The sequence below is a fragment of the Portunus trituberculatus genome, chromosome 41 (genome assembly GCF_017591435.1).
Source record: "Portunus trituberculatus isolate SZX2019 chromosome 41, ASM1759143v1, whole genome shotgun sequence".
NCBI classification, from domain to species: Eukaryota; Metazoa; Arthropoda; class Malacostraca; order Decapoda; family Portunidae; genus Portunus; species Portunus trituberculatus.
This window is the reverse complement of record NC_059295.1, coordinates 21,076,430-21,095,975: the sequence shown is the minus strand read 5'-3', so window position 1 is coordinate 21,095,975 and position 19,546 is coordinate 21,076,430. Positions and strand designations below refer to the sequence as shown.

The following is a 19,546-nucleotide window of genomic DNA, read 5'->3' as shown; positions in this document are numbered from 1 at the left end:
ACTGACTGGATCCTCTCGTTTCGCATACTGGTGGAGCGCCAACGTGAGTATCAACAAAGGATGCTTGCAGCCTGTGTCGATGTCAAGAAAGAGTTTGATTCAGTGCATCAAGAGACAATCTGGGATTTTCTGTGTCTCCGTGGAATTATATTGGTCTACTAACTGGCCTCTACTCCAAGACTGTGAGTGCCGCGAAGGATGGAGTGGACGTGTCCAGCTTCTTTCCTGTGAATATGGGAGTGAGGCAGGGATGTGTGCTTGCTCCATCACTTTTCAACACTTACATGGAATGAGTACTAGGCAGAGTTGTAGACCAAAGTCATTGTGGACCATCTGTCAACAATACTGAATTTACAGATGTTAGTTTTTGCCGATGATGCAGTAATCTTTGCTTAGTCACTAGAGGTTCTGGTAATGGCTCTAGAGGCATTGCATGAGAATGCGAAGCCCTTGGGACTCCAGGTGTCCTGGCCCAATACAAAGGTTCAGGTGTTTGGAGGCTTACTGGATGAAACAATATAGTCCGTCCATGAATGTGGCAAGGACATTGAGATTTTGGAAAACTTCATATACCTTGGTAGTGTACTGCGTAACGACGGTGGGTCGAGCCAGGAAGTTGTAAGGTGGATTGGCCTGGCCCATGGCGTTATGAACTCTCTCAACACGAGTATTTGGTGTTGTCAGTACATGTGCAGATGGACAAAGATTCGGATCTTCAAGTCGCTGGTGATCTCTGTCTTACTCAATGGTTGTGAGATATGGACGCTGAACACTTACCTGAAGAGGCGAATCGATGTCTTTGGTACTAGATGACTTCGCAGGATCATGGGGTACCTTTGGTATGATTTTGTGTCAAATCAGCGATTACCCCGTGAGACTGATTCAAAGCCAATTACCAGCATAGTCCGTTAACGCCAATGCGACTATATGGGCATGTAGCACGCTACCCGGAAGCCGATACTGCATATCAGGTTGTCTCCAAAACGGATAAGCCCAGCATGGAGGAGGCCAAGGGGCCGTTCACATAACTCATGTCAGCAGCAAGTCGATGCCTCTTGCTGGGAGGTATTTGGCATGGGAAGGGAGCCTGCATGGAGTGGCGCCATAGGGTAAGCAAGGCGACGCGCGCCCTCCGGCGTATGCCCCCCATGATTGATTAATTAATTGATTGAGACCAGCCAAGGGCAACAAAAAATGAAAAATTAATGAAGGCCCACTTGACTGCCAGTTCTCTTAAAGATTAATATAGTTACCCAAAAGTCCAGGACAAATGTCTTGAAACCTCCCTTTTAATTCAAAGAAGTCAAGTCATAGGAAGATGGAAATATAGAAGCAGTTAGGGAGTTCCAGAGTTCTACAAAGAAAGGCATGGAAGATTAAGAGTAATGGTTAACTCTTACATGAGAGAGTTAGACAGAACAGGGGTAAGAGGAAAAACCAGGTCTTGTGCAGTGATGCTGCAGGAAGAGGGAAGGCATGCAGTTAGCAAGATCAGAAGAGCAGTTAGCATGAAAATAGTGATAAAAGATAGCAAGAGATGCAACATTAGGGCAGTGAGAAAGAGGCTGAAGACAGTCAATCAGAGGAGAGGAGTTGAGACGAAAAGCTTTTGATTCCACCCTATCTATTAAATCTGTGTTAGTGGAACTCCCCCTAAACATATGTAGAGTACTCCATATAAAGACGGATAAGACCCTTGTACAGAGATAGCAGTTCGAGGGACAAAAAAAAAAATGCGGAGACTCCTTAAAACACCTAACTTCAAAGAAGTTGTTTTAGCAAGAGCTGATGTAAAGTTTCCAGTTTAGATTATGAATAAAGGACAGACCGAGGATATTCAGTAGAATAGAGAAGAGAGGATAGTTGTTTGGAAGATTGTGTCGAGGAATTGAGTTCTTGAGGCATTGAATACTACTAAGTTTTTTCGGCCTCAATCATAAATCTTAGAAAGATCAGAAGTCAAGCGTTCTGTGGTGTCCCTGCCAAGTCTTTTAACTTTCTAAAGTGTTGGTCATCTCTAAAAAGACGTGGAAATATGTAAGGTGGTATCATCAGCGTAGGAGTGGTTAGGACAAGAAGTTTGGTGAAGAAGACCATTAATGAAGAATGGAAAGAGCCATGAGAATCCATGAGGCGCATCACTGGTAATAGATTTAGGAAAAGAACAGTGGCCGTCTACCACAGCAGCAATAGACTGGTCAGAAAGGAAACTTGAGATAAAGTTGCAGAGAGAAGGATAGAAACCGTAGGAAGGTAGTTTAGAAATCAAAGCCTTATACCAGATTCTATTAAAAGCTTTTGATATGTGTAACGCAACAGCAAAAATTTCACCGAAATTTATTAGACAATGACCAAGACTCTGTAAGGAAAGCCTGAAGATCATCAGTAGAGCCGCCTCGACCGAAGCCATGTTGGCGATCATATAAGAAAATGTGAAGTGACAGACAGATGTTTGAGAATCTTCCTATTGAGGATAAATTGAAAAACTATAGACAAGCAAGAGATTAAAGATATAGGGCGGTAGTTTGAGGGACTAGAACGGTCACCCTTTTAAGGAACAGACAATGTCGGCAAACCTCCAGCATGGAGAAAAGGTAGAAGTCGATTGGCATAGTTAAAAGAGGGACAAGCCCAGAATCATCCAAGGTGGAGTTGAAAGCAAAGGTTTGAGAGAAGAGTTCAGCTCAAAAGTCAGATGAGATGGCAGTGGTGCCATCAGGAGGGAAATATAAAGAAATAAAATTATTGGAGACATTTTTGGCCATATGCCAGAAGTCTCAAGAGGAGTTGGAGTTTGAAAGAACTTGAAGTTATGAAGGAGTGTTTGGCAAGATGAAGAACAGACTTGGCATGATTCCAGGCAGAAATATAAATTGTATGAGATTCAGGTTATGGAAGGCTCAAGTACCTTTTGTGGGCAACCTCTCTATCATGTATACCACGAGAAAAGCGTGTGTTAAACCACGGTTTAGAAGATTTAGGATTAGAAAAAGAATAAGGAATCTACGTTTTCATGCCAGACACTATCACCTCTGTTCAGCGTTCACCACACAGAGAAGTATCTCTGACATGTAAAGAGTAATCATTCCAGGGAAAATTAGCATAATACCTCCTCAGACACTCCCCCCCCTCCCCAACTGGCAGAGGCAAGATGCCAGACACACCTCTGTTTTGGTAGATTCTGAAGAGGGATTGGAGAATTAGGACAAATTACAGATATGAGGTTGTGATCGGAGGAGTCCAACGGAGAAGATAATGTAACAGAATAAGCAGAAGGATTAGAGGTAAGGAAAAAGTCAAGAATATTGGGCGTATCTCCAAGACGGTCAAGGATATGAGTAGGGTGTTGCACCAGTTGCTTTAGGTCATGGAGGATAGCAAAGTTGAAGGCTATTTCACCAGGATGGTCAGTGAAGGGAAGGAAGGTCTAAGCTGGTGGAGAACATTGAAATCTCCAAGGATGGAGATCTCCGCGAAAGGATAGAGGGACAGAATCTGATACACTTAAAAAAAATTAATATTCAAAGAATTTACTATAGTCAGAAGAGTTAGGACAGACATAGACACCACATATATAGTTAGTGACTATTGAGCCGAAGCCAGATGGTGGAAAAGTCGGAACATTCAAGAGCATGAGCATGGGAATGAGTCACGTCGTTTTGCGTTTGATGCAACATTCAGGTTTCCATGAAGAAAAAGTTTGAGGGAGGTGTCAAGACATTTTAATTAAGACAATTTGAGTTCACAACATTCCTTGAGCTAATCCAGACCAGAACTGGTGCTTCTAGACTGGAAATAAATTATCTTTTCGGTAGGTGTCTACTACCTCCTCCTCCGAAGGAAATCAACCATTTAATTTTCTGAGGTTAATGAAAGGTTTGTGTGTGTGTGTGTGTGTGTGTGTGTGTGTGTGTGTGTGTGTGTGTGTGTGTGTGTGTGTGTGTGTGTGTGTGTGTGTGTGTGTGTGTGTTATAATATGGTTTTCTAGTTAGCAAAAGTTTTATTCGTTCTGAAAGTAAGTACTGTGAGGTAAGGTGTTATGAGGTGTTCACTTATCAGCGAACACTTTTTGCGTAGAGAGTAAGTTCACGGAATTATGGTGAGGTAGCATGGAGTATCCTGGTATTAATGCAATTGGTTTGTCTTTAGAGGAACGGATGGTAATTGGAAGGCCTCGTCCCACAGGCGAACCAGCCAGTGCCGCTGGAGACATCTGACTTCAAGCCGTGTGTGTTGCATGCCTTGCCATATTGTTACGTGTACCAGCTGGTGGTTTCATAGAGATAATGACATTGGCGAGCTAATCTTCTGCACTTATTTCACTTCATTACATGGAAAAGAGGTGTGGGTGTTCTGAAACAACACTTACAAAGAGACGAACAAATACATTCCAATAACAGTGTTCTTGTATTCCACAGGGCCGCACTGCCATCTCCCAGCCAGTATACAAGGAAACGCTGCACTCACGATAACAACCTCCTCTCCTCGTCTCGCTCATCACCATGGTAAGGCATCCTCCACCACCTTGCAAACCCTAACCTAACAAACATTGACTTTCTCACCTGAAGAGCTCTGTGAGGACACCAGTGAAGTGCAGCATCTCCCTGATCGAACCGAGGTAGTACTCGTATAGTGTATCGCCAGCCAGACCCGTTTCACGGAAGCTGTGGCGTAGTGGATAAGGTGGTGAGCTTGGGATCGGGCAGACGTCCACGCGTAGGTTCGAATCCGCTTTGAAGCTATGCCATTTGTCGAGTGGTTTAAAGTTACCTACGTGTTACCATGATATCCAGGTTGTAGGTGATTACACCAAAGATGAGCTTGGGTGGTGATATGGGACCTAATATGGATACCTCTACAAGTAAAATTGCCTGCGCCGCTAATGAGCGGAAGCTAAACAGCGCTTCCCAAATATACTCTTCAAGTATGCCTAAAGGCGCTAAAGGACATAAGGTAAAAAAAAATAAATAAATAAAAATGCAGTTTCTCACCGCGTCTTGGGTCCGTAATCAGAAACAGTCTGCTCTCTCACCACGACTTTTTTCCAAGGCCACTGAGATGATTAGCCAGGTTTTCAAGAACGTTTATCCGGTTAATGATATAGAAATCTTGTTATTCTGCCTCTAGAACTTCAAAAATCACCCTTAAAAACTCGTGTACATTTAAATAAACACTCTTGAAATAGTGAAGGCGAAGCACAGAAGTGTTTGAGAATATGAGTCTCGGTGACAGCCGGATCGGATATGATTGCGGTTTCTGCCGCACGGCTGCCACACATTATATAAAAGGTGCTTCATTGTTAACTTTCCAGCGCTGTGTACTTTTCCCTCACAGAAATTAATATGAATCCATCAATTCGTATACGCCTATGAATCTCATTTAAAAACATTTCAACAACAAAAGTAACAAATACTAGATGACAACATTTGGTGCGGTGGTTTACATCAGCTGTTTACAACCTTTTTTCTAAGATCGTCCAACCTACCGTGAGCTTTTGGAGAAATTAATGTCCCATCAGGATCAGGGCTACTACTCATAGGATGGGGTACCTCCTTTCCTGGATCTGCCGGCACTGCTATCATGACACAATTCGGTTAAATTGAAGGTCTCTCCACACCAGGAAATATTTTACAAACAGTTCACAAACTGTATCCAAATGTTTCCTTTTTTTTTTAAAGAGTAAGGAGCCTTTTATGGTTGCTCTCTCTTTTTTTTTTTTATTTAAACTTAGTTACCACTACAATATTTACATAATAAACTTAAAGTTGCTAGTGGACACTAGGCAACTATTCTAAAAGTTTATGTGGGTGGCAGGTACCTGAGGTGGTACCCGCGCCAACTAGCATGATACACTATACTTTATATACATTATGTACAGGAGGAGCTGGACAGGAACGGTGTGGGGAGTGTGCCTCTCCAGGTGTTGGCAGCCACTTTCGCCTGGTGATTTGACATGTCTGCCACACCAGGTGTGGCCTCCGTGAAGCCGTTCCAGAGACGCGCTGCCCTGGCCTTGTACGTCCTCAGATGCTGTGACGTGTGTGATCGTGGCACCGTCACACGTCTTCCGGCCGCTGCCTGTCGCGTCGCGCGTTGGGCGTGGTGAGGCGGCAAGTACAGGCGGGTGAGGTGGGAGTGTGGAGCACCTGTGTCTTGTGGCAGACTGTCAGAGCTGCCACATCGCGACGGTGCTCCAGGGATGTCACACCGTCGGCGAACTCCTCATCGTCCCCCAGCAGTCGGAGAGCGCGCCTCTGCACCGCATCGAGTCGCCTGGTGTGGGTGACAGCACTGGACATCCACGTCAAGGCTCCGTATTCCATACAAGGGCGGATCTGAGCCTTGTACAGCGTCAGGATGCCTTGGGGATCCAGGTTGCTTGCCACCCTGCGGAGGGCTGACACACGCTGAGAGGTCTGGCGGGCCACAGACGCGAGGTGCTGGTCGTAGCGCAGCTCCCGGTCAATGGCCACACCCAGGATCTTGATGTCGTCTTGGAGGGCAGCTGGACACCCCCAAACCTTATTTGTCCCTCCACGGCCTGGGTGGCGGCGGGGGACCGGGAGACGACCATAGCGTGTGTTTTCTCAGGCGCGAAGTTGACCTGCCATAGCGCCCCCCACTCCTCTGCAGTTTTCAGCTGCCTGTTGACTGCAGCAACAGCGCGCCTACTGTCCTGGCGGCAGTAGGAGACGGCCACCGTGCAGTCATCAGCATAGGCTTTGACTGTGGGGAGCTGGCGAAGTAAATCGTCTATATATATGTTCCACAGGACTGGCCCTAATACAGAGCCCTGTGGAACTGAGGCTTCTATGGGGGCAGGCGCTGAGGACCGTCCATTGATGACTACCCGTAGTGAACGACCATGGAGGTAGTCATCAAGAAGAGACAGCAGGCTCCCGGCTACGCCTTTGGCACGCAGCTTTGCCAGCAGGGCGGAGTGCCACACCCGATCATAGGCGCCCGCGATGTCAAGCGCCACCACGAGTGTGTCCCGGCCTTCGTCGAGGGAGTCCTGCCACTCTTGTGAGAGGAGGAGAAGCAGATCTGAGGTGGATCGGCCCGGCCTGAACCCAAATTGGTGAGGCGAGAGGAGACCGTTGTCTGCAAGGTGTTTCTCTAGGGCGGCAGCCAACATCTTCTCAAACACCTTGCCAACAACCGACAGCAGGGAGATGGGTCGGTAGTGGCTCGGGTCCGTCCTGGAGTCTTTCTTGTGGGCGGGAACCACACAGGCTTCTTTCCAGGCAGATGGCCACTTCTCCTCCTCGAGGCAGGCAGCGAAGATGTTGGCGAGAGGTGCAGATAACTCCTCGGCACAGTTCTTTAGTACCCGAGGACTGATGTTGTCAGGGCCTGTGGCTTTCCTGCATCGATTTCCTCGAGTACTCTCTTCACCTGTGCCGCGGTGACGGAGACCGACGTGATGGTGTGGTCAGTCTCGGGGCAGCTCAGGTGGAGGGCGGTGAGGGTCGTCTACTTGCATTTTTTGTGCAAATAGTTCGGCCAGGAGAGCAGCCTTGTCATCGCTGCTAGTAGCCGTGGACCCGTCTGGCCTGGTGAGGGGGGGCACGCTGTCCTGTCTCAGCACGCCCTGCCGCTCCTTGACGAGCGCCCACCACGCCTTGCTCCCCACTCCAGGACCAGTGAGTTTGCTCCTCATCACTTCCTCCCAGTGCTGCCGCGCCCACTTGGATGTGGCTGTCATCCTCCTGCACGCAGCTCGGTGGAGGGCGAGGTTGTGGTGTGAGGGCGTCGCTTGTACCTTCGCCATGCCGCATATTTGGCCTCGGCAGCAACCCGGCAGCGGTAGCCGAACCATTTAGGGTCTGTGGCTTTGGCGAGGTACGTGCGATGGGGAACAAACTGGGTCTGGAGGTCAAGTAGCTTCGAGGTGAGGACGGAGACCTTCTTCTCCACGTCCTCGACGAGCAGCGCCTCCCAATCCGTGGTACTGAGAGCCTGCCGCAGGGATGGCCAGTCAGCCTCCTCCCAAAGCCATATGTTGCGCGGCACAGCCTCTTCTCTCGCAGCGGTGAGTTGTACGTGGGTCAGCACTGCGTGGTGATCAGAGCTGCCCACTTTGTCCAGCTGTTGACAGGTAATGTTGGCTTCAGGGAGATCAGACAACACAGGATCGAGCAGCCCTCCTCCTTCATGAGTTGGAAACGTCACGTGGTTGACGAGTCCTTGCACCGCTACAAGATTGTCGAAGGCCTGCTTCTCTAGGTGGAAGTTGAGGTCTCCCAGGATAAGGACGGACTTGCATTGGTGGCGCCGAAGCAAGTCGTCCAGCTCATCCGCCAGGAAGTCCAGCGCGAAGCGTCCTTGTGTTGGGGGGCGATACAGGACGCAGAGAAGCAGACCACTGTTATCTCGCAGGACTATGCGGAGGAACAGCGCTTCCATGAGGTGAGGGAGGTTGACTGACAGCTCCTGGGTCTGGAGGCCATTCCTGAAGCAGGCGGCCACGCCCCCACCCGTTCTGCCATCGCGGTCGTTCCTCACCCAGTCCGTGTAGCCGGGGATTCTGCCGAATGTTGGCTCCACCGCGCTACATAGCCACGTCCCTGTCACTGCCACGATGTCTGCTTTATACCGCAAGACAAAATTATGTGAGAGGTCTGCGATGTTGGTGCGCAGGCCTCTGACATTGGCAGACACCACAGTGAGCTGGGGGGCATGACTGTGGTGCTGACGCGCGGGTGGAGCCCTGGGTGGTTGAGGAGGACTACTACTACTCTCTCTCTCTCTCTCTCTCTCTCTCTCTCTCTCTCTCTCTCTCTCTCTCTCAAGTGTGGCAGGAATCAGCGTGTTGGTAGTGCTCATCAGTGAGTATGTGTTCACGTACTTTGTGTGTATGTTCTGAATCAATTTTGCCTTTTTAACACTCTTTAACACTCCTTTAAGGATCTGTTGGTCATGAGCATGTTCTTTATAGGCACTAAAGCAGGAAATCGCCGTAGCATGGTTAATTTAACGATGGATGGGATGGCTTTTGTAATCCCTTGGAGGGCCACCAGGCAAGTGAGCCGTCGGCATCACGACTCACGAGTATGTTACCGTCCTGCCCGCATGGACGAAACTGTGCCGTAATCTGGCCGACAGCCTGGCACGCTGCCGCTAATCCGTTACAATGAGAACAGTGGGTTTGCTGAGTGTGACGTAATATATCAAGTTTCTCAGGATCTGCGGACCAAATGTCACCGTGCAGGGACTGTCATGCTCTGGGTGACAGTCATGTTGCTGTGGTATTTCAGTAGTTCAGATAGAAATAAAGCAGTGTGTGTGTGTGTGTGTGTGTGTGTGTGTGTGTGTGTGTGTGTGTGTGTGTGTGTGTGTGTGTGTGTGTGTGTGTGTGTGTGTGTGTGTTTACTTTAATATAAAAATGCAAATAAAATCAACACACTAAGTTTGTTTTTGTCTGTTTTTTTCGTTAATGACAGTCGCTGCCTTGTTGCCAGTACAGATGGTAGGAATGACCTTGATAGCTCCGCCAGTACCTTTCCGCTGTCACGGGAGATCCTTCACCGCATTGGAGAACCAGTCCGCACACACTATTGATGACAAGTAAGGTGTCTCTGACAATAAAGTCCAGTATGTAGATTAATCTGGTGTGAGTGAAAAAATAAATAAATAAACTAATAAAATCTGTAGACTAAGTCTTAATACGAGTAGTACATTGTTGGTATTGGCATCCTAGCGACCAGTTGAGTCATCTCTTAGAAGTGACGAGAATAATACGGACTTGACCAAAGTCACCCATGTAGTAGATGTCCATTTGCCACCTGTATCGCCTAAGCCTTTGAAGGGCCTGACCAAACGGCACCACAGCTCTGCGGAGTCGATAGATTTACCTCAGCCTAAACAATCTAAGGTTTCTCCTGGTGCACATGATCGTGAGTCCTCCAGGGACCGCTCTGCAATGGTAGCTCCAGTAGTTTCTGTCCAACCTTCTGTGATGCCCTCTGTCTCAGATCTGGCTTCTTGTGATGAGGATGGTCTTAGCATGGAGACGTCCGATGATATTGTCACAGCCGTCCCTCGTGGACCCACTGTGTCAAAAAGTGCAGTCCAGCCTGACCCTCGTCCTCCGATGACCGGTAGAAGTGATGATGGTTCGCATCACTCACCGGTAGGCCGAAAGGCTGCGGTCCAACGACCCGGCACATCTCAACTCCCGGTGTCTTTTCGTCGTTTGATTATTTCTAGTCAGGTGAGTCACGGGCAGCCTCAAAAGGCTCGCCCGTCCACTGCACCTAAATAGTCATCTTCAAGCTTCTACAGTGGAACTGTAGAGGCCTTCGCGCCTCGTGGGGGGAACTCCGAGCTTTACTGTTGGAGTTCTCTCCAGCCTGTGTAGCTCTACAAGAGATTATGTTAGGTGATAGTACTTATTCTAGTCCTCCTGGCTATCGTGCCTTTATTAGCACTCCTTTCCTCGAACAGGGCCACCACGGTGACACAGCTATCCTAGTCCGTCAAGACATACCTGTTGTCCCCTTTCAACTCAACTCTCTCCTTCAGGTGGTTGCTGTTAAGGTTTTTATGGGACGATTCTAAACTATTTGCAGTTTATATTTCCTTCCTCGGCTTCCTGTCTCCAGGGGTGAGCTTGACGGCCTGGTGCGTCAGCTGACTCCGCCTTTCTCTTGTTGGGAGATTTTAGCGGCCGTCACCCATTGTGGGATGAAGGTGTTAGTAATCCTCGTGGGGTTTTAATCGGTTCTTTTATTGAGGATGAGGGATTCGAGGTTTTAAATTTTGGGGATGTTACACATTTCCACAGTCCTACTGGGACTTTTACAGCTATCGATCTTTCTCTGTGTACATCTAATTCTTTCCTTGATTTTAATTGGCGGGTCCTACCGGATTTACACGGTAGTGACCACTTTCCGATTTTATTACAATCTGTGAACTCTGAGCCACAGTCCCGGCCCCCACGCTGGGTTTTAGACAAGGCAGATTGGCCTCGATTCACAGACCTTAGCTCTTTTATCCGTCCGCTGGCTGACTTTTCTACTTGTGCTGAGGCTGTTGATTATTTTACCGATTTTTTACATTCAGTAGCGCTTCAGACAATCCCTAGGACGTCCGGTCGCTTTACTAAGCGTCCCGTTCCTTGGTGGAACGCAGCATGCACTAACGCTGTGAAAGAGAAACGGGCAGCTTTCTCTCGTCTCCGGCGACATCGTGGGGACCCGCAGTGCCTGGAAGCTTTTCGACGCTGCCGAGCTCGGGCCCGCCGCGTTTTGAAAGAGGCACAAAGAGCGTCTTGGAAAGCCTGTCTCTTCCATTAACGCCCGCACCCCTCTTACGAATGTCTTCAACAAAGTCCGCTGAATTGCTGGGAAGTATTCTGCTCCTTCCCCACCAGTTTTGTTGTCTGCTGGGCGGACGGTGGCAACCCTAGGACTGTTGCTGACCTCTTCGCGGAGCACTTTGCCAGTGTTTCCCGGAGGCATCCTGCAGCCCCGGGCGCACGTCACCGCCAGAGAATGGAATCTCTCGGCATAAATTTTTCTTCCAGTGGAGGGAAGTCTTATAATGTCCCCTTCTCTGCCTCCGAGTTGCGGACTGCTTTGTCCCAGTGTCATGACTCTTCTCCTGGCCCAGATGATATTCCTTAAGCCTTCTTGCGCCACATGTCTGACGGTGCTTTTAACTTTTATTAAATCTTTATAATATGATTTGGCATACCGGTGACTTTCCATCTTCTTGGGCTGTGGCAGTGGTTCTCCCATTTCCGAAGCCTGGGAAAGATAATCTCCAGGCTACGAACTACCGTCCTATATCTTTGACATCCTGCATTTGTAAAGTGTTAGAAAAGATGGTAAATGTAAGACTCATGTGGTACTTGGAGAGGGGAAGTACTTGTCATCGGTACAGTACGGCTTCCGAAAGATGAGGTCTACTACTGATGCTCTTTTATCCCTAGAGTCTTCTATTTGTGAGGCCTTCGCTAATCACCACCATCAAGTAACAGTCTTTTTGACCTGGAGAAGGCCTACGACACGGCTTGGTGTCATGGCATTTTACAGTCTTTGTTTAATTTTGGCCTTCGTGGCCACCTTCCTATTTTATCCAGCAGTTTTTATCCAGACGTCTTTTACGGGTTCGAGTGGGGAGTGTTCTCTCCGAGGCTACTGCTCTAAATGATGGAGTCCCACAGGGAAGTATTCTTAGTGTTACATTATTCGCAGTCGCCATAAATGGTGTTATAGATACTCTCCCAGATGGCATTCACAGCTCCTTATATGTGGACGACTTGTGCATCTCTTTTGCTGCTGCTAGGATGTCACTGATTGAGCGCAAGCTCCAACTGGCAATCAATAGGGTGTCCGGTTGGGCCAACATGAACGGTTTTCGATTCTCCATCTCGAAGACCGTAGCCGTGCATTTTGTCGCAACCGTGGTGTACATCCAGACCCTGATTTATACCTCGCCAATAGACGTCTCTCATGCGTGGAGGCGACTCGATGTCTTGGCCTTTTGTTCGACAACCGTCTCACCTGGGTTCCCCATTTCCGTTCTCTTAAGGCGTCTTGTCGGCAGGCATTATCCCTTCTTCGGGTTTTAAGTCACACCTCTTGGGGTGCGGACAGGGACACGTTGCTGCTTCTTCACCGTACACTAATCCTTCCTAAGCTGGAATACGGCTGTGAGATCTACTCATCTGCAACGGATGCACGACTACGCGCTTGACTCCGTGCATCATGCTGGGGTCCGCTTGGCTACGGGTGCATTTCGGACATCTCCAATACCTAGCCTTCTAGTGGATGCTGGTTTCTGGCCGCTGGACCTCCGGCGCCAGTCTTTGATGCTCCGGTGTTGGTTTCGCACCCACCGTCTTCCTGATTCTGTCCCTTGTCTGTCAATATTGCGGGACTCGTGCTCGCAGGCATATGTCACTCGACCTAGTCTCCCTAAACCTTTTGGCCATCGAGTCGCAAATCTCATGGCTGATTTATCTATCGATCCCACTCCTGTGTACTCTTTCCGGCTCCCACGAGTTGGTTATTGGCAGCTTCCTGCTATCTCCTTATGCCCTCCTGCCATGGATGGCAAGAAGGATTTTCTGCCAGCTCTGTCCCACACACGGTTTTTAGAACACTTTTTTTTTTTTTATCCATTCTGATGATATCCCTGTTTTTACTGATGGTTCCAAATCCGACGCAGGCGTTGGGTTTAGTGTGGTTTTCCTCCTCCTATCTGAGGTCCTTGGACTATCGTGTATGGCCCTTGGCCATGATGTTTTTGTTTTTTTGGGGAGAGGCTGGCCTCCTTCCATATTTGTCAATTCTAGAATTTTATTTTATTATATTATATGTATTTTAATGTTTTATAAAGTTTTATTCTTTTTAGTTTTTTAGCTACCTTTAATTATATTGCTTTTAATTGCTTTTAATTATTTTATAAATTTTCTTTTAAGCCTTTTTGTCTTAATTAAAAATTAATGTAGCGGCGCCAAATGACCTTCGCTGTTGCGGCGCCTAATTAAAATCCATCCATCCATCCTACCGACCGACTTGAGCAAATTACCAGTTAAAGAGAGGAGCAATATTACTTTTTTTTCAGAATGTCTTTGTTAATTTGCTACTTTCAATTTTCAAACTATCCTCCTTCGGCTCCTATCCTTCTGTCTGTAGCTTCATCTCTCTTTCTAACTGTTCTGTTGCAAATGGGAACAAGTACACTGGATATCTTTCCTTCCTAATGCAGCACATTTTTATCATGGGATCTTTGTGACTGAAGATTATACATGGTCAACCTTGCTCTGCCAAGTTATGTCTGTGTTGCATTATTTGTGGTCTTTTTTTTTTTCATTATTGGCTGCGTTATTGTGTTTTATGGACAACAGTGAATTTGATATCTGCGAAAATAATCTTCTTAATAAACTGTTCCTTACATTACTAATATGAGTATACCAATGCCACCGCCACTCCATCTCCTCCACCTCCTCGTGCTCCTCCTTCTCCCCTCCTCGTCCTCCTCTTCCTCTTCCTCTTCCTGCTCCTCGTGCTACTGCTCCTCCTCCTCTTCCTCTTCCTCTTCCTCCTCCTCGGTAGGACTTTTAAATTCAAATCAAAAGGGGTAATTCTCAAATTGTTTAATGCGCTCGTCCGACCTCAACTTGAGCACTGTGTCCAGTTCTAGTCACCCCATTACAGGAAAGATATAGACAAGCTGGAGAGAGTTCAGAGTTACCAAGTTGTTTCCACGAATGGGGAACAAGCCTCATGAGGAGCGCTTGAGGGAACTCAAATTGTTCAATTTAGAGAAACGGCGAATGTGAGGAGACAATTGAACTATTTAAAATGTTTCGGAGCTTTGATAACGTAAATGTAAACAATTACGTATCTTATCACTGACAATTCCAACACCACTAGAAATAATGGTTATAAGATTATAGGTAAGCGTTTCAGATCAGACGAGACTAAACATTATTTCTTCAATAGAATTGTAAATGTCTGGAAGTCTCTCCTTGCACATTTTGTCCATAGCAATACGATAGAAACTTTTAAACAAAGGTTGAACAATCATCTCGCATCAACCCCTCAAATAACGTACTTTGCGCCTACATACATATTTCTTTTATAGTTGGATTATGCAGATGATATAGTTTTGATGTACAATGAACTAGGAGAGATGCAAAGAGTGTTGGACTGCTTAGTGAAAGAAGGGCGAAAGATGGGACTTGTTATTAACTGCAGAAAAAAAAGAAATCATCAATATAATAATGCGCAGGACTGCTTAATTGGAGATATGATTGAAAAGCAAGTTGAAAGGCTTAAATACTTAGTTACTTATTTAGTTAAAGATGGTTCTTTGAACTTAGAATTTGAGGAAAGGTTAAAAAGGGCTTATCACGCAATAGGAATGCTTAAAAGAGTTTGAAATAATAATAATTTTTGTGCATACAAAAATCTGAATTTACAAGGTAATGATAAGGAGTATTTTAATCTATGGACACGAGTCATAGTACAGCACCGTAACTACTGGTCATAAATTCCTGGTATTTGAAAATAAGGCACTAAGAAGAATTTTGTGAGTTAAGTGGTGGGATAGAATATCAAATAATAAAATTAGAGAAATGACAAGGGTGCAACCTGTTGATGAATATGTGAGGCTCTCAAGATGGAAGTGGATGGGACATGTGTATAGAAGACATGGACTGGTGCTTGGTACACCAGAAGGGGTGGTACCTGGAAGAAGAGGTAGAGAAAGTCCAAGGGAGACATGGCTGAGGACAATGAAACGAGAAGTCGGTGATGAATGTTGCGGAGACCTTGAGAAGATAGCTCAAGATAGAATGTGGTGGCGAGAGTTCATTAAGGCCCTATGTATCCCAGAGGCTGCCACAGGATATGAATGATTGCTGTACTAGATAGTATCACTTCTCTTTCTATCTTTCCTTATCACATCTTTGACTTTCTCTCTCCCTAAGTCCTCTTGTTTTCCTTCCTTGAACCCTTGTTTCCTTCAGCCTCTAACTCACAGAATCTGTAGTAGTAGCATAGGCGCACAGACAGCCTCGTTAGGCTCAGTAAGGCTGTTGCTGTCTGTTCCTTCGTATTCCTTTGTACTCCTCCTCCTCCTCCTCCTCCTCCTCCTCCTCCTCCTCCTCCTCCTCCTCCTCTTCCTCTTCCTCTTCCTCTTCCTCATCCTCTTCCTCTTCCTCTTCCTCTTCCTCTTCCTCTTCCTCCTCCTCCTCCTCCTCCTCCTCCTCCTCCTCCTCCTCCTCCTCCTCCTCCTACTACTACTACTACTACTACTACTACTGCTACTACTGCTACTATTATTACCACCACTAGTAGTAGTAGTAGTAGTAGTAGTAGTAGTAGTAGCAATAGTATAATGATGATGATGATGATGATGATGATAATAATGATAATAATAATAATAATAATAATAATAATAATAATAATTATTATTATTATTATTATTATTATTATTATTATTATTATTATTATTATTATTATTATTATTATTATTATTATTATAATTATTATTATTATTATTATTATTATTATTATTATTATTATTATTATTAATAATAATAATAATAATAATAATAATAATAATAATAATAATAATAATAATAATAATAACAATAATAATAGTAACAATTTCTATGTCCACATGTGTTCTGTGAGATTTCTGTTATTTCCACAGGCTGATTGAGATTTCTGAGTTTGACGAACACAACCAGACCGATTACTTCGACGAGCGGTGCCTGCCTCCCTCAGAGCAAGATGAAGACTACACGTGGCTGCAGCAGCCCAATAACTCCATCATCACCGGCATGAAGTCATGTCCCAGCATTGAATATGACCATTCCCTTTTCTCCTCTTCTATTGTGTCTGATGTAAGTTAAAAACAAAAGAAATCAGATAAGCACACCTCTACACGAGGCACTGTTGCAACATCCATCCAGTGCACAGCAGAGTTCACGAGATGCGATAGAAATAAGATTAGTGCAGCTTTTTATCATTTTTGTAAGAAGAGCATGCCAGGAGCAACAAAAAAAGCGAAAAAAAGGCCCAAATAGAATGCCAGTCCCCGTGCAGGTCTATAGAGAGTTAGCCAAAAGAAAGAGATAAATGTCTTGAAACCTCCCTCTTAAATGAGGTCAAGTCATAGAAAGATGGAAATACAGAAGAAGGTAGGAAGTTCCAGTATTTACCAGAGAAATGTATGAATGACTGAGAGTACTGGTTACCTCTCACATTGGAGAGGTGGACAGAATAGGGGTGAAAGGAAGCAGAAAGTCTTGTGCAGCAGGGGCAGAAGGGTGAGGGGAGGCATGCAGTTAGCAAGATCAGAAGAGCAGTTGGCATTAATACAGAGGTACAAGATAGAAAGATATGCAACTTTGCAAAGGTGAGAAAGAGGCTGAAGACAGTCAGTCAGAGGAGAGGAATTGATAAGACGAAAAAATCATAAGAGGAAAGAGACTAGACGCTAGAGGTAAACCTTAATTTACTACTTTTTATGCTACCAACACATTCTACATTGTTACTTATTGTTTAAAATTTCAAAATTTGCATTCCTCTAGATAACACAGCAGGTATTATTAAGTGTGCCTTTTTCCATAAGAGTTGTATTGCTAAAAGGCAACAAAAATTTGGAATAAAAGAAAACAGCTCGCTTAAATGCCAGTTGCCAAAGTTAAGTGTTCTGTGTTAAATCATGTTTTAATGGAAGAAAGTTTAATGTAACAAGCATGTCTTCCAGTAAACACAGCATGCTTTAATAAACATGATAGTGTTGAATAACAGACAGTGGTAACTATGCCCTTTGAGTGAATATATCAAAGCGAATTTTGTTCTTAGTCCTTACGTAAAGCAAAGTAAGATATTATAGCTGAGCATACCTTCGTGATTTTGACAGTTTCACCTGGTGTGTGAAGAGTTCCACATGCAGGCGTTCTACCAGATAGCGTACACATTCGGGGGAGCCCTGGGCAGCGTCATCGGAGGCTCCATAGGAGACAGGTAATATTTGATCTCTGAACACCTTTTACTTAATGTATGTATACTGTTACAAGCTCATCAATGGTCTCCGATCTCATGTTTGCCACCAAGGAGGAACCACCATGACTGTTGAGGAGCCGCCGCAGTGCAGGACTCCATCAGAATATTCCTCTGCATTTCATACTCTTTCTCAGAGTGGAAATGTAGACAAATATCTTTATTAACAGAAAAAAATATCTACAAAATACTGTTGGCATCGGTATTATCATAATATCGAATGACGTAATACGAATGTGCATGCATTTGTATTGTTCCTGAGGGTGTTTTGAGAGTATACATTTTACTTCCACTTTGTCACTGTCAACTAAAAAACAACTATACCCGTGGCGGATTTCTCTGCTTATCAGGTCAAGAAAAAATATTGATGGTCAGCGGCCAAGCCGTGACGTTTACTCTCCAATTTATCTGGCCCCGAAAGGCAAACATCCAATCAGTGAATAGTAACCACAGCAGCATAGCATTTAAGGTCCGCTTTTGATAAGGAATGAATAATGAAGAAAAGAATAAGGAATGTAATGCTCTTTGTGATCGTGAAAGTTGGTGTTGTATTTTTATTTCTCATTTTCACTTTTTTTTCTAGTAAATTCCATCCTAGCCATTGAGAGATGTTGTTGACGAACAATCATCATGAGCCTCATGAATTGTCTTCCTCTCCGCACTGCCTGCTAGGTTTGGACGGTTGCGGGCGGTTCAGTTGGGCGCAGTGCTGTACCTAGGAGGGACTCTGGCAATGGCCTTCGTGCCGCTCTACGAGGTGGTGTTACTGATGCGTGTCATACTGGGCTTCGCCAACACAAGCATGCTTGTGACGGGCTGGAACATGGGTATGTGGTGCCGGAGTTACCTTTACACGTTCAGTACTACTCGGCATTTCCTTCGATATCCATTTCCTTCATGCAGTACAATCGAAAACTGATGTTGACCATCATCATGATCTCTAAATGATGAATATGCTAGTGAGAATTATTCAAGTAAATAAAGTTTTCGAAACAGATGTTACAAGCGGCCTTTAAAATGAAAGTCTGTGTGTGTGTGTGTGTGTGTGTGTGTGTGTGTGTGTGTGTGTGTGTGTGTGTGTGTGTGTGTGTGTGTGTCACGACCGCTATTGTGAACGGCCGTTGAGTTAAGGTAACAACAAAATTTTCTTGTGTCCATTAGTCATCAGGTTATTTTCCATGCTGGCAATTCTGTTCTGTGCGTTGTAAAACTTGTGATCCTGAGCCACAGTGGCTGAAACTTTTTTTTTTCCCGCCAGCCCTAGAAGGATCCCCACCAACAGCAAGAACCCTAGCGGGCATGTTGATGGGGCTGCCCATCTCCCTCTTCATGATGTTTTTAGCAGGTGTTGGCTACTTCCTCAGAACATGGCAAAATCTTCTTCTAGCGTGCGGCTCCCCCGTGCTCCTTCTCATCCCTCTCTCCTTGTGAGTACACGTGTGTGGTGGTTGTGATGAATCTACATTTATTTATGTTGAAGTAAAGATTTCACATCACTTAATTTTAGCTAAATTTTTCGTCAGTAAACAAGTTTTTTATTCATTTTTGTCATGATTCAAAATTTAAGATGAGTTCTTATTAGTACGTTGTGTGTGTGTGTGTGTGTGTGTGTGTGTAATTCACTGCTTGATCTGCTGCAGTCTCTGACGAGACAGCCAGACGTTACCCTACGGAACGAGCTCAGAGCTCATTATTTCCGATCTTCGGATAGGCCTGAGACCAGGCACACACCACACACCGGGACAACAAGGTCACAACTCCTCGATTTACATTCCGTACCTACTCACTCCTAGGTGAACAGGGGCTACACGTGAAAGGAGACACACCCAAATATCTCCACCCGGCCGGGGAATCGAACCCCGGTCCTCTGGCTTGTGAAGCTAGCGCTCTAACCACTGAGCTACCGGGCCGAGTGTGTGTGTGTGTGTGTGTGTGTGTGTGCAGTATGCAACAAGCAATGTATACTGGAGTGTTTAAAGTGTCGCAAGTGTAAGAAATTTATTCACACCGAC

At 45.6% G+C, this 19,546-nt stretch overlaps 2 protein-coding genes across 2 annotated transcripts in view; one reads left to right on the top strand and one right to left on the bottom strand.

The window, feature by feature from the left end:
• LOC123516747 (organic cation transporter protein-like) overlaps positions 1 to 19,546 on the top strand; it is a 58,140-nt gene that overhangs the window by 23,731 nt on the left and 14,863 nt on the right. Inside the window, exons 4-7 of the mRNA XM_045276354.1 lie at positions 16,177 to 16,369; positions 17,395 to 17,498; positions 18,207 to 18,361; positions 18,793 to 18,961. Coding sequence (XP_045132289.1) covers positions 16,177 to 16,369; positions 17,395 to 17,498; positions 18,207 to 18,361; positions 18,793 to 18,961 — 621 coding nt within the window. The remainder of the gene's footprint in view (positions 1 to 16,176; positions 16,370 to 17,394; positions 17,499 to 18,206; positions 18,362 to 18,792; positions 18,962 to 19,546) is intronic.
• The window catches only part of LOC123516750, a 116,603-nt gene that overhangs the window by 86,267 nt on the left and 10,790 nt on the right, over positions 1 to 19,546 (bottom strand). The gene's annotated exons all lie outside the window — the stretch shown is intronic.